General features: G+C 39.4%; 1 protein-coding gene across 1 annotated transcript in view; it reads left to right on the forward strand.

Moving 5' to 3' along the window:
* Window positions 1-14,973, forward strand: part of LOC140740327 (sorting nexin-24-like) — a 145,689-nt gene continuing 130,716 nt past the window's right edge. The window contains exon 1 of the mRNA XM_073069481.1: window positions 1-279. Within this exon, the coding sequence (XP_072925582.1) occupies window positions 208-279 (72 nt within the window). The 5' untranslated portion in view covers window positions 1-207. The remainder of the gene's footprint in view (window positions 280-14,973) is intronic.

Here is a 14,973-nt window from a genome sequence, read left to right on the forward strand (position 1 = left end):
CAGCAGCGCTCACGTGGCTGGTTTTCACTTTGCAAATGGCTTTTGTCCGCTGAATCGATCCAAGCAGGAAGAGCTTTATAGTACGACGGTGGTATTACATTAGTTCCTCTCGCCTTAGGTGTGGAAAGAGGAGGAAAAAGTTGCGACTGAGACATAACGCTTCTGATCCAGTGATTGTAATTGCACTGTCGGAAGGTCCTGTGCACCATGTACCATACCATCGAAGTGTCAATCCCGTCCTTCCGATATGAGGAGAGCGATCTGGAGAGAGGATACACGGTAAGCCGAGATCCACATGCCTCTGAGGCCGCTGCGTGCTTGTCCACATTACTGGGTGATAGTAACTGCAATTCTTTCCGCTGTTTTCACCTTGTCCCTGCTACTCATTCATACACGCCTGATGTTCAGAGGTCGGATCCAGAGGGATCCGGGTTAGGATGGCATCCTGGGATTGGTCGGCGGCGTGCAACCTAGAAGTCCTGCACTTTCAGATCGCTACTGAATAAGCGCTTTTCGCTTGTTACGTAAAAGCAGATTTGCTTCCAGATCTTACAACATCGGCCAAATATAATATTGCATATATTTTTACTCCGGTGGCATAGTCACTGAAGCGCTTTTAATTTTACATGTTCAAGCGACAGTCAATATGATGCACATGGTAGTGAGTTGTTTGTGAAATTCTATTCTCTCCGGAATTCACATTACTTGACATTATCAATGAAAATCATTAGGTAAATGTTCGATGCTGGAGTCTAAGTCGCTATATTCCTAACCTGACGTGGACTTTTAAGTTCCGGTCTTTTTCTCTTTTTATTATGTTTGAACTTAAGTGAAAGTGCTCGCTGAGGTTTAATGCAAAGTTCAAATTAAATTTATTATCAAAGTACATGTAGGTCTCCAGATACAACCCTGAGATTCATTTTCTTGTTAAATACACCAGTATCCATTGCTTAAAGTGTCTGTTGAAGTTAAACATTTTTAAAGAAGATTTTGACATGACGTGAACTTGCGCTTATAATTCAAAGCGAAAGGGCGGTCCTTCCGGTAGAATTGAATGAAAACGTTTTACATTTCATACACACAATTCCAAGTAAACTGCACATATCACCATATAATTATAATAGCAACGAAATTTCAAGCATAATGATAAGATCAGGCTCTAGGGAATTCGGTTCATTATTGTCACGTGCTCCAAGATGCCGTGAAAAACTTCACTTGCATACCGTTCATATAGACCAGTTCATTACAACAGTGCATTGAAGTAAAATGAGGTAAAGCAATAACAAAGTGCAGAATAAAGAGTTATAGAGAAGGTACAGTAGATGTAGACAATAAACCTCAAGGTCATAAGAGTTAGATTGATTTGCATATTACAGCTCATTTTGTTTAAAACGGATTCAGTCACCAGTGAGATTTTTATGTCTATTGATGCAGTTTACAGCATGGGGATAGATATTGGACAAGAAAACTCAGTATGCCTTTCTAATACTTGATCTGTTTTGGTACTTTGTTTTAATTCAATCTTTGCTAAAATTGAATTTCTGTGAAGGTAAATAGAAATTGGATTGGCTATGCAATTTTGTCTGCAAGTTCACTGTGTGGAGGATATACTTTGTTGTCTTTAATCCAGACTGCAGATAATGTCACTTCCTGAAATTTTAACCTCATCACTTGACAACTCCAGAAACTTTGGCTGCTGATGGCAACGGATAATAAATGGCACAATTTTAACAGAAGGGAAATACTCTTCTGATATGTTGAGAGTTGGTTTTTGATGAGCTGATATTATTTTGCTTCAGAGATGAGACTGACATCTTTGCTGTCATTCGTACAGAAGAGGGAGTATGTCAAAACAATTTAATTTGACCCCTGTTTTCCAATTATGCAAACTTGGTAACCATTGTAAATCCCAAAAGTAGTCTTATGAAAAGGAGACTTCCTTTGAGACAGAAAGGCTTCAAGTTCATGTTGCCTTAGTACTCTACCATGGGACAGGCATTCCATTGTGTCAGTCATTAATTCTTCACCCTTAGCAATAATTATATGAGAATGACAACAAATGCTTTTACAAAATTATAATGAATGTGTGGTAAACAGTGGCCATTTGGTTGCTGATATCTGAGTATGAAAACATGTTCAGTTTGGGTCAATTCTCTTCATGTTATAATAAGCTTTCTACGTGTGTCGGAGTATTTTCTGCTAAAGACAAAAAGTTCAATGTCTTTAACAAATTTTCTTCTTTTTCATTATATTATACATTCCATGCCTGATTTCTGTAACCGTTTACACCCTTTTTACTTCCAAACAAATGCACCAACTATACTTGCTTTGAAGCACTGTTTGGGCAAATGAAAATGCTTAATTAATGTGCTGCTCTGGATTCTCTTAATTTCATATGAAAGGCATGCACAGACTTAATTGTAAATGCAAGAACCAAAAGTGAAGTGAGATCAGAAGGTTAGCTTATAATGAGCTCTTCAGGATTTTGTGAAATTCAGTTCAGCTGAAAAATCTTACAAGTCTGCGTTATTTATTTAAAACAGTTTATATGCACTTTGTTTAAATAATCTAAGAGCTGCAAAATGCCGCTGCAGGCTGAGATTGATCCAGTGACCAATTGTTGAAAAACATTAGATTAGGCCATAGTAAACAGATAGTGTTTGTCCTTCTAATTTGCAGTACTGCATTCAGGGCTCCACTATGTGAGGAGAACCAAATGTTAAGTGTGTGTGTGTGTTGCCTTCCATCTGCTTTGTTTTTATCCTACTTCCATTTTAGCTTTTATCATTGACCTCCTGTTCCGTTCCAACAAAGCCGAACATGAGCTATCATCTTCTGACCAGGCATGGTACCAATCTTCAAAAATCAACACTGAATACAACTGCTTAAGATGACCAGCCTTTGCAGTTTGTATCAGGTTCTGGTGATGATGATGATGATCAGCCTTGTTACACTGGTAGGTATTCTTCATTCATAGACACTGCCTGACCTGCTAAATATTTCCATCATTGTCTGTTTTATTTCAGATTTTCAGCATCTGCAGTGTTCTGTAAATCATTTTATATCTGATCCATTCTTATTCGCCTCTTTGTAATTACACCCTCCAATCCAGGGATTCCCAGCCTGGGATCCATGGATCCCTCAGTTAATGGTAAGGCACCATGGCTTAAAAACGGTTGGGAACCTCTGCTCCAAACAGATCAGTTATGGTTTGCCTCCTTCACTATTAGCAGGTACCAGTATCTGTCCTGTGGGGGGCGAACCTTATTCTGATAGTTGAAAGTTGCTTCCATTGTGACTGGTTAGTTTAGAAGCTGTAGCTGGTTTTCCCATTGGATATCTTGGTATATAAAGTAGCAAATGGAAGGGGCCTGCTCTCTTCTTTTATTTAAGGTGAGACCATTGGGAAGGTATACTCTGTGTGCACTTTTAATTATGTTTGTTGAGTAGTCAGCTTTGTAGTGCCAGTAACTTGGGGAACATGATTGGTTGAATTTTTACTGTTTGTAAATAAATTATTAATATACCTATTTGAAGTCAATGCAATTCCTGTCTTACTTGCCAAACCCACAAACCTGACTCAATATTACAGCATTTTTTTTATTGAATGCCTTCCAGTCTCTACTCTTTCACAAACCACCTTTTCCTCTGCTCTGTACATGTTATGCAACTTAAAATATCTGCTTAAAACTTTAAACTTTTCCTGCTTGTGATGTAAAGGTATTGACTCAAAGTATCAGCTCATTTTCTCTCACCAATGCTGCTCATCTGTTGAGTATTTTTAACATACTATTTTTTTTTCTGCTTTTGATTACCTGAATCAAGTTACCCTGTTGAAAAGCCATTTCTTTCTTTCATTCAGAATCTGATCCAAATGTCTTATATTATTAAACCTGTTAGCAAATTATATTTATAATACATAGCATATCTTTTATAAAGTCATGACTATAAACTAAGTACTGTTGGTTATTCAACTTCTTATTTGGGTAAAGGGCTGTAATGACAAAAGAAGTATCTTGCAAGAACTTGTAGAATTATTAGTTATCTTCAGAAAAACACTGAGGTATTTTCATAAAATGCCACTCGAACTGTGGAAAATAACTTTTAATTAGTTTTCACCCTTCCAAAAAAGGTGATTCAACCTCAGTGGAAAAAGCCTGCTTGCATTTACCCCCTCTATACCTCTCAATTGTCTATACCTCTGTCAATTGTCTCCTCATTCTCATGTACACAAGAGATTCTGCAGATGCTAGAAATCCAGAGCAACACACACACACAAAATACTGGAGTAACTCAATAGGTCAGGTTGCATCTATGGAAATGAGTAATCAGATACACTCATGTCTATGGAAATGAGTAGGTTTCGGGCCGAGATCCTACATCAACACTAGAAAGGAAGGGAGAAAAATCCCAGAATAAGAATGTGGGGGAGGGGAAGGAATACAAGCTGAAGGGTGTTAGGTGAAGCCAAATGTTTGGGGAAGGGAATGAAGTAAGAAGCTACGAGAAGAAGGAGTGAAGAATAGACTCTGGGAACCAAGGAGAGGAGGTATACAAGTGAGAGGTGATAGGCAGGTAAGGAGAAGAGAGGAGGTAATGGGGGGCTAGAATGGAGAATTGAAGGTGGGGGTGTGATTACTGAAAGCTGGAGAAATCATTGTTAATGCTATCAAGTTGGATGCTGGATTAATGATATTAATCATTAATTGATTAAGTAGATTAATGATAAGTAATTATTAAATGATTAATTGATTAAGTAGATTAATGATACTGGTCTGATGAGGCCACTCTCAGGTTGGAGGAGCAACACCTCATATTCTGTCTGGGTAGCCTCCAACCTGATGGCTTGAACATGGATTTCTCCATGTTCCAGTAATTTTTACACCTTCCCCCACCCCCCCCCCCCACCCCCTTCTTCCTCACTCTGGCCTGCCTCTTACCACTTCTCTTCGCCTCATCTCTATCACTCATGCACCCCTCCTCCTTCCCTTTCTGCCATGGTCCACTCTCCTCTCCAGTTAGATTCCTTCTTCTCTAGCCCTTTTCTACCCATCTCCTCTACCTTACTTCATCCTTCTCCTGCCGCACACCATGGCTTCATCAATCGCTTTCTGCCTTGTACTCCTTACCCCGCCCCCCCCCACCTCTTACTTTGGCTTCTTGCCCTTTTCCAGTCCTGATGACAACTCTTTATTCTTTTCCATAGATGCTGCCTGGCCCGCTAAGTTCCTTCAGCATTTTGTGGGTGTCATTTTCATACACTCCACAGGAAAATGTCCTAACATGTTCAACTTTTCCCTATCACCCAAGTCCTCAAGTCCTGAAGTCCTGGCAAAATCTTTGTAAATTTTTTTCTTGTCCTTTGAATTCTGGACCCTTTCAATCTTATTGATATCTTCCTGTAGGTAGGCAATCGAAACTTCACACAATACTCCAAATTTGGCCTCATCGGTGTCTTGTACAACTTCAACATAACTGGAAGAAACAGAATTGAAAGGCCTATATAAGGTAGACGTGGAGAGGATGTTTTCAATAGTGAGAGAGTCTAGGGTCACAGGGCACAGCTTCTGAATGCAGGATGGCCCTTTAGAACAGAGATGAGGAGGAATTTTTTAGCTAATGATGGTAAATCTGTGGAATTCATTGCTGTGAAGGCCAAGTTATTGGGTACATTTAAAGGTTGATAGATTCTTGATTAGTCTTGCCATTAGCCAAACCTAGGGTTACATAAGGATGTCAAAGGTTATGGGGCAAAAGTGGGAGAATGGGGTTGAAAGGAAAATTGATCACCCCTGATCAAATGGCTGTATGGATTTGTAAATTTATCAGTGGGTTTACAAATCTCGTACGATAACAGCACAATTTCACAAGCCAGAAGAAAGTTTTGTTTTTATTTCCCCCTTTCTGGACAGTAAGCACGATGTTGGAAAGCAGAAAATACATAAATGGGCATCTGTCAGCGGTTATACTTCATTAGGATTTTAAGGAGATTTGCTATGTCACCAAAGACTCTAGCTCATTTCTACAGATGTGCTGCGGTCAGCATTCTGACTGGAAGCATCACTGGCTGGTGTGGAGCTTTCATGGCATAGGATCAAAGGAGGATGGAGAGGGTTGTGGACTTGGCTCCATTATGGGCAATGCCTCCCCACCATCGAGGACATCTTCAAAACGATGATACCTCAGGAAGGTGACATCCATGAAGGGCCTCCACATGCCTCTTCTCATTACTACTATCAGGGAGGAGGTACAGGAGCCTGAAGACACACACCCAACATTTTAGGAACAGCTTCTTCCTCTCTACCATCAGATTTCTGAATGGTCCATGAACAATACTTTTCTGTTCATCTTTTGTACTATTCATTTATTTATTCTTTACATAGTAACTTCCAGAAACAACAAATTTCACAACATATGTCAGTGATAATAAACTAGATTCTGATTCTTATGTATTGATCAGTTAAAACTCAAGGGCTGAATGGTTTAAAAACACATAATTAATTTCAACAGATTGTTCCTTAGCTTACTTCAGTCCTACCTGTTTTAATATTTACTACAATCTTGCATTGTACAGTTTGTTATATCTGTCAAAGAGCACCTTAGAGAAAACACTTGGAATACCATGTATTTGCATGGAAGAAGTTCAAAGGAGTCCTCCTTGATTTATTCTTATGACGATGTCCTATGAAGAATGATAAAGCACATTGGACCTGGTGTCAATGGAGTTTAGAAGAATGGCAACTTATCTTGTATAGGTGTAATGTGAGGTAACTTGATAGAATTAATGCTTGGGAAAGCTTTCCTCCTGTGGGGGGATATAGAGCTAGAGGGTCTCCATAAAAATTCTACCACTTAAGAGTGAGAGGAGGTGAAATCTTTAAGTAGCTCATAAATATTTTGAATATGACACCCCTGACTTGTGGGTTAAGTAAACAAATATATTCAAAGCTGAGACCAATATCTATAGGGAAGCAAAGGTTAGAAAATTGGGCAAAGAAATGAAGTTGAAGCCAAGCTTAAGATAAACATCTTGTAGAAGAGGCAAGATTAAGGAGCCATGTGACTGCTTCGGCTTTCTACATTATATTAAGGTAAGTAATCAAATTTATTGAGGAGTAGGTTTCAAGGTACATCTTAAAGGTAAAAAAACGTCTTCAGGAAGGAATTCCAGAAATTAGGGCCTTGTGAACCAGAGAGACAGCTGCAAAAGTTTGATTACATTTGGGGATTAGGAGGCTGAAATTGAAAGAATGCAGAAAGGAGTCTCACAGAGAGTGAAAGGCATAAGGTTATGGATGGATTTTGGTGATTTTTAAAATGAATTTAACTAATTTAAAACTAAAATCAACTTCTGTGAGCTTTATGATTATATACTTTAAAGGTTAATAAATATAAAGGAAATTTAGTATTTCTCGCTTAGTTACAGTGGCAAAAATTGGATAATATTTCATGTTAATCTGAGTAATCGGCACAGTGCAAACTAAGCATAATGAAATTACCAACATTAATCCAATTCTAGATATGTAAACAGATGTGATTCCATACAGAAACAAAGAAATGGCTGATAAGTTGCTCTTTCATTGGGTGATCAGGAATGGGCACTAAGTGTCAACAATACCTCAGTGTTGCACCATCAAGTGAGTGAATAGGTTTTAAAAGAGATTATGAAGCATCTAAAACATTAGCTAGCACACAACTAACGTAAGACAACAGCCATGAAAACCAACAACATTGTTTCAGCAGGGATGATTAAGTTCAAGTTTATTGCCTTAAACATAAATGCCACAAAAATTAGCTAGTTGCAGAAACAGCTCACTATATTGCAAACATAAATTAACATATGGATTATGACTTGCATGACAAAGCAATATGATGACATTAGTGCATTTCAGAATGACAAGCATATGTTTATGGAGTATCACACAATCTACTGGAAGAACTCAATGGGTCGAGCAGCATCAGGCGGAAACTCTGCATCAGGACTGCGTGGAGGGTTGAGATGGCCAGCATGGAGAAGGAGCATATGTTTCATGTGAGCATTGCTTACAAACTGTGTTGCACTGACATCTGATACAGCTCAAGTACTTACTCAGATAGGATGAGCAAAAAGAATGAAAAATGAAGAACAAAATCAAGAGTTTTTTTTTAATATTATGAGAAATGGAAGTAAAGATCCATGATAAGTGTGGGGTATATCAACTTTATCTTGAATATCCTGAGAAGGAATCTGATTAGATAAACATAGTACACTTAACATAGAACAGGACCCAGTTTTTCATCCTGCGATGTTTGTTCTATTCAAGATGCCAGTCAGAAATAATCCCATCTGTCTGCACAAGGTCCAATTCCCTCTTCACTGCCTGTTTGCGTGTGCGTCTAAATGTTTCTTAAAATTTGCTATTTTCTCGGTTTCTACCCCTTGCCTTCCAGCCTATGTGCAAAAAAAAATTGTACCTTTAAGCCTTCCCCCATTCACCTTTAAACCATACACTCTTCTTTGACATTTCTAGCCTGGTAAAATAGACTTTGACTATCTGCTCTATCTATGCCTTCCATAATTTTATTTATTAACAGACATCATCTCAATGATTCTAAATGGCATTTCAAAATCTTCAATGTTTATCTGTTTCTCTAGATTTCATATTTCCTTGCAATTTCAAAATTCCAGACCCACTGCAAGAGACTTGGGTTTATGCATGGGCTGAACTGTATATCTTCCCCCAAGGTGGGTTAATAAATTGGAGAAAGACAGACTTATTAAGGAAACACTAGTTTCATGCCCATCTCTAGTGATAGTAACTTCATTAGTTCCAATTAATGAAATTAATTTAAATTCTTCAGTTGAAGTGGGGGTCCAGACCTAATAAACTGGGAAGGATGTATCTCCGTTAAAGAGAGATGTCAACTATCTGAAAACATGGGAAAGGAGATGTTCACATGTGTAGAATAGTTTATGCATCTAGTGAATGACGGGAAATTGGTTCCATGTTCAGAGGGGAATGGAGAAACAACGATTGATTGAAAGAGTTGGGTGGGGACAGAGTTGAGTTTGTGGGTTGAATTGTGGTCAAAGGATTCCGAGATGTTGTTTCTCTCAATATCCTCAGGGTAATGAACAAAGATTAGTCTACAAATAAGAAAATTGGATTGAGTGCTTCAGAAATGTCCACTAGCTATTCCAGAAAAAATGGAGACTTTGAATTAAGCCTGCATTCCTGATGGTGATCATATATTTTGGCTGTGCATTTGGCATGCCTTGTGTAGGATGTCCTGAGGTCTGAGACATTCATTGAAAAGATGTGCTGTAAGTTTGTTATTTTGTTCTGCTGTGTGGTTTTTGCCCCAGTACATTTTTTTTCCTGGAAGACTAACAAGTTCACTTCTGTATTTAGAAGTTTACTTGGTATGAATTTTTGAACTTGTCCCCAGAGTTTATGATTTATAATGTTAGTAACTAATATCATATTTGTGAACAGATGTATGACTTTCTTTGCTTCCTAATTTGATGAGAGTAGGTACTCTTGGGATTCCACACACAATGTGTTTGAACAAAGGAGGAAGTGCAGTAGAACTTTGTTATGGTTTTCGATTTATAAACACCAATAATTCTGAAAATATAACTATATAAAAAAGGTAGGTGAAAAGATCACTGATATATGTATTAAGTAACTTGTTGGCAGGAGTGTGTACCATGTTTGGTGCTGTGGCCCTCTAAAGTTACAAGCAAAGATGAATCCAACACTTCGAATTCTCGTTATTGCATAACTTGTGTCAAACATTTTGACTGAGCTTACAACTGCCCCGGTACAGCAATTTTGTGTACAAAGTTATTTGTGCAAAGTATCTAATATAACTACACACTCTCCCCAATTATAATCCATATATTAAAATTGATGGAATTTGGGGAATCTTCTTGTGCTCGCCTTGTTCACTCTGATAGCTTGTGGTATCGTGTGGTAATGAACAGGCAAATTAAATGACCAGCCTTCAAATAATATATAAGCACAGATCAAAAATGTTGATTAACTTGTGAAGTAATCAATGACTTCTGGAGAGTATTTATTGATTATATGGAATGCTTGTTGTGTGAAAAGTGATCAGACAATTTTTCACCTGACTTTGCTGCCAGTGTGCCATATTGACAGTGAGATTGTGCAACGGCATCATATACTGTAGAAATACATTAAATCGCGAGTGCGTTATAGAAAGTATTTGCTGAGATTATAGGCTTTGTAGAATTATGAAGGAAAGAAAGAAACAGCATAAGGACTGTAATGCAAGATCTAATTCTATGTACATATAACATGAGTTGAGGGTTCATATCCCACCATGTCGTTTATGCTGAATTGTTCATATTCAGAACTGAATTTTATAAACTGCGGTTATTGGAATCTGGAGCTTAAAAAAACTGCATGGGTCTCACACTGGGTTGGCGGTATCCTTGGAGGGGAATTAGATGGTCAATGGTTTTGGTTGAGATCGCTCCAGTCCAGATGAAGGGTCTTGACACAAAATGTTCTCAATCCATTTCCCTCCACAGATGCAGCCTGAATTGCTGAGTTTCTCCAGCATTTTGTGTTTTGCTAAAATAAATAGTTTTATTTTGTCGGATGGTAATACTGCAACAATGTGTTGGATGTCATCCTGTTCACTAGAACCTTTTTAAGGCAAGTGAGTTTATGGTCTTTAATTGGTCTGGTCAAGGTGTGATGGAATTGACTGCAAAGGAAGTGTCTGCATTTGCCTTTTGTCCTTCTATACAAAGGGGTAATGACGCAGATGCAGCCTTTGGCATGAAAAGATGGAAGAAAGAAAACACAGCAACCAATTTCAGGAGGCCATTTCCAGCTGGGCCTTCTATGATTTAATGAGGATGATGCTTCAATAAACAGAATTTCAGTTCTGGGTTCTCATGTAGCCCCCATCTTACCGTTCCCTCGATTATTAATTATTTTGGTATCAACTTGACCACAATGACAGAACGTAAGAGCAAATCGACATACCAGAATTTATCAGAACAATAAACACTGAAATGTCAATTAGTCATCTGGTGCCCTGCTTTGACTCTTCTGCATGTGATTACCGACTGTCTTCCTCCTGCCATTGCCTATACTCTAGTTCCCAGGGGCTGCATTGTGCTGTTGGAAGGCTTTAAATGGTGATGATGGAAATGAAGGATAACTCTAGGCCTGATAGTTCGGCTTCAGTCTGCACCCCCTTGTAAGTAACAGTGGATTGGATGAGCTGGCCTGGAGAAAAAGAAGGGTGGAGTGCTAAGGATAGGAACGGAAGTTATACGTTATGGAAATGGGCTGCTCCTCTCAACTCATCCATGCCGGTCAAAGTGCCTTCCTGAGCTCATCCAATTACTTGCATTTCATCCAAATCCACCTCCACTTTTACTATCGATAAATGATCCCCGATACCTTTTCACATTGCAATTGTATCTGTCTCAACTGCTTACTCTGGCATCTTGTTCCAAGTACCCACATGATAAATGGCCCTCACGTGTCCTTTAAATCTTCCCAGGCAAAAACAAGTCTAATCTATCCAGTCTCTGCTTGTAACTCAAACCTTCCAGTCCTGGTAACATCTTAGAGAAACTTTTCTACACCCCCTCTCGTTGAGTCACATCTTTCCCGTTTGGGGGTTGGTGTTCTTGTTCCGTTTTGTAAGGGCTGGGGAGGAGGGTTTTTGGGGTTGATGATCAGATCTTTTTTTTCCATTTTTTTTTCCTGCAGGGGAGGGGTGGGTTTGATGTTTCTGAACGACTTTCATGTTCTGTTTTTTTTTGTATCATGGTTATCTGGAGAAGACAACTTTCAGAGTTGTATATTGATATATGCTTTGATAATAAATGAATCTTTGAACCTTTGACCCTGTAATGTAGTGACTAAAACGGTACACACTATTCCAGATGCAGTTTCATCAATATCCTATGCAACTGTAACATTGCATCCTAACTCTTGTTCTCAGTACCCTGTCCAATGAAAGCATGTCACCTGCCTTCCTTGTTTGGCCTCCTATAGTGAACTATGTATATATGTGTACCTCTAGATCTCTGAGCTCTACAAGACTCCCTAGGGTCCCCTCATCACTGTGTAGGCCTGATGTTGTTTAACTTCCAAAATGCACCATTTCACACTTGTCTGAGATGAATTCCATCTTTCCTTTGTTTTCTTTCCCAGATGATCTACAGTGGATCCTGTTGACACCACTTTCACTCTTCACGCCACCAATATGGTTCAGACTGACTAATCACTGAAACTACATTTTCATCCAAATTGTTAATGTATCTCCAGTACTGATACCTGTGGCACGTCACTGTTCCCGGACCTCCCGTCAGAGAAACAAGCCCCCCCCCCCCCCCCCCCCCATTACCATCCTCCGACTCTTTCCACCAAACCAATTTGGTATCCAATTGACCTGCACACCCTGGATCCTATATCTTGCTTCCAAACAAGTTTACCATGCAAGACCTTGTCAAAAGCATTACTAAAGATCTCCTGGGCATGTCTTCCACTCTGTCCCGTCAATCCAATTGGTCACTTCATCAATAAACTCAAATAGGCAGCCATAGGTACATGGATGAGAGGGGTATGGAGGGATATGGTCCAGGTGCAGGTCAGTGAGACTAGGCAGAAAAATGGTTCGGCACAGCCAAGAAAGGCTAAAAGGCCTGTTGCTGTACTGTAATGTTTTGTGGTTCTATATCATAACTTGCAATGGTGAACTGTTTTCCCACTGAAGCTCTGAGGAAGTTTGGAATGGCGGAATTCCTTTCTGAGCATTGAGCACTTGAGTTCTAGGAGGCCTGCCAAGGAAGTTCATTGCTTATACCTATTAGCTGGTATCTGTAACAATAAATCTTCATGAATGATTTCTGCAGCACAAGCCTTTCCTTCCCTCACAAGATGGAGGGAGACAGACTTGGGCTGCCGTCCATTTATGCTGTTGACTCCCTGCTTGTGCAGATTTTGCCTCAGTTACATTCTGTAGCCTTTTGATTTTGAACGCCATATTGAATGATGGGGTATATTCACTATGATATTATGTACTGCTGTTTTGACAGGAGATATTCTTGTCCACCTGGAAGGAAAGTCCATAAGACCATAGAAACATTGAAGCAGAATTAGGCCATTCAGCATATTTGACTCTGCTCCAACATTTGATCATGATTGATTATTTTCCCTTTCAACCCCATTCTCCTGCCTACTCCCTGCCCTTACTAATCAAGAACCTATCAATCTCCTTTTTAAATATACACATTGAGTTGGCCTCTTCAGAATTCCACAGATTCACCACCCTCTGCCTTAAGAAATTCTTCCTCATCTGTTCCAAAGGGACTTCCTTGTATTCTGAGGCTGTGCCCTCTGGTCCTAGACTCCTTGACTATAGGAAACATCCATTCTATCTAGGCCTTTCAGTATTCGACAGGTTTCATTGCAGTCTCCCTCATTCTTCTAATCACCAGTGGGTATGATGGAATGCAATTGATACGAACTGAGAGAGCTGAGAAACAAAATGCTCTTGCTGCTTGGAGACCGGAAGAAACAGTGATGAGGGGAAAGTGCAGTTCAAGGACAAGAATGAGCTCTGAGCCTGCCATCACTTCCAGTGGTTCTTGAACCGCTGCTCTGTCAGGGCGAACACCAGGACGAGCTTTTGGAGCTTTTCACTTGTGTCAATGCTGTTGTCAGAGATTGAGTGCCACCTTACCCTGGAAAGGAGCTGGGACTCCCACCATGTTTCTCATGCATCAGTACTGAGTCAAGATCAGTGAATGGCACCCATCTCTTGCTTATCTTTATGGCATAAGCACAGAAGCCTGGGTTCAGCTTTTGCAGAAGCGTGAAGTTTGTTGGAGTTGTGACAGCTTGGTCAAATGTCTCTTGTGCAACAAATATTAACTGTAAGATCCTCATGTTGAAATGATGCAATTGTGCTCATGGTGATGACACTGACTTTCCGAATGAGATCACAGTGTACCAGAAACACCAGGAATAGAATAAAAGATACTGTGCATATTATGCAAATGGAATAAATACATTAGTAAATTTTAGTACTGGGGAGTATAATACAGCTAAAATATCATCAATTTGTAAAAAAAAATAACGGAATGCAGAAGGCATCCATTCAGCCCACTGGATCCATGTCACAGTCTGGTAAAGCAATCCCATTGGTTCAATTCCCTTCTCCTCTTTTCCCTATACCCCTTTGCAGTTATTCTCTGTCACACATACACATTAATTTCGCAATTGTTTTTGCCAATGCCCCTCTCTGAGGAGTAATCTATAATAGTCAATTAAACTGCCATCATGTGGTTGGGCTGAGGGAGGAATATAGAGAGAGCATCTTGGCGAAGCTGTCACGCTCATGGAGAGAATGCGCTAGTTGCACTCGAACAGTGCTGGAGGCTGGGATTGAACCTGTGTGCCTTGAGCAATGAGACAAGAGCACTAACGGCTGTGCTAACGTGTTGTCCAATTGCTCTAACCGCTGTGTGAAAGTACTGTCCTATTACAGGCTTATTTTAACTGGTAAAGTGATGAGTTTTCTCATTTTATTAGAATGAAAGTATTTTCATTTTTTTTTGTGTCACAATGATATGGCCTTGATGATGGGTACATGAAAATCTTTGAAGGCCTTGCTGACAGGAGACAGATTCCAATCACATTTCCTAGCACAACAGAGTAATGAGTCCACTGCAGTTCATTTTAAAAGCTGAACTGTGAAGAACCAAATGCTGAGCCATGTTTTTATCTGCTCATAGCTAAGAAGTTAACACTCCATTTGTCAAAAGAGTTTTTGCAATAACTTGATAATGTTATCGCGCCATGAGTGAATGGTGTTTGGTCTGACCTCGGGCGTTGCTAGGTTACCAACAATACATAGAATAATTTTGTCCATTAAAATAAAACTTTTTTTTAAAAAACCTTGGAAAACATGCTTTTTTTTCTCATCTGCACAACC

This window comes from Hemitrygon akajei, chromosome 2 (assembly GCF_048418815.1).
Source record: "Hemitrygon akajei chromosome 2, sHemAka1.3, whole genome shotgun sequence".
Lineage (NCBI taxonomy): Eukaryota > Metazoa > Chordata > Chondrichthyes > Myliobatiformes > Dasyatidae > Hemitrygon > Hemitrygon akajei.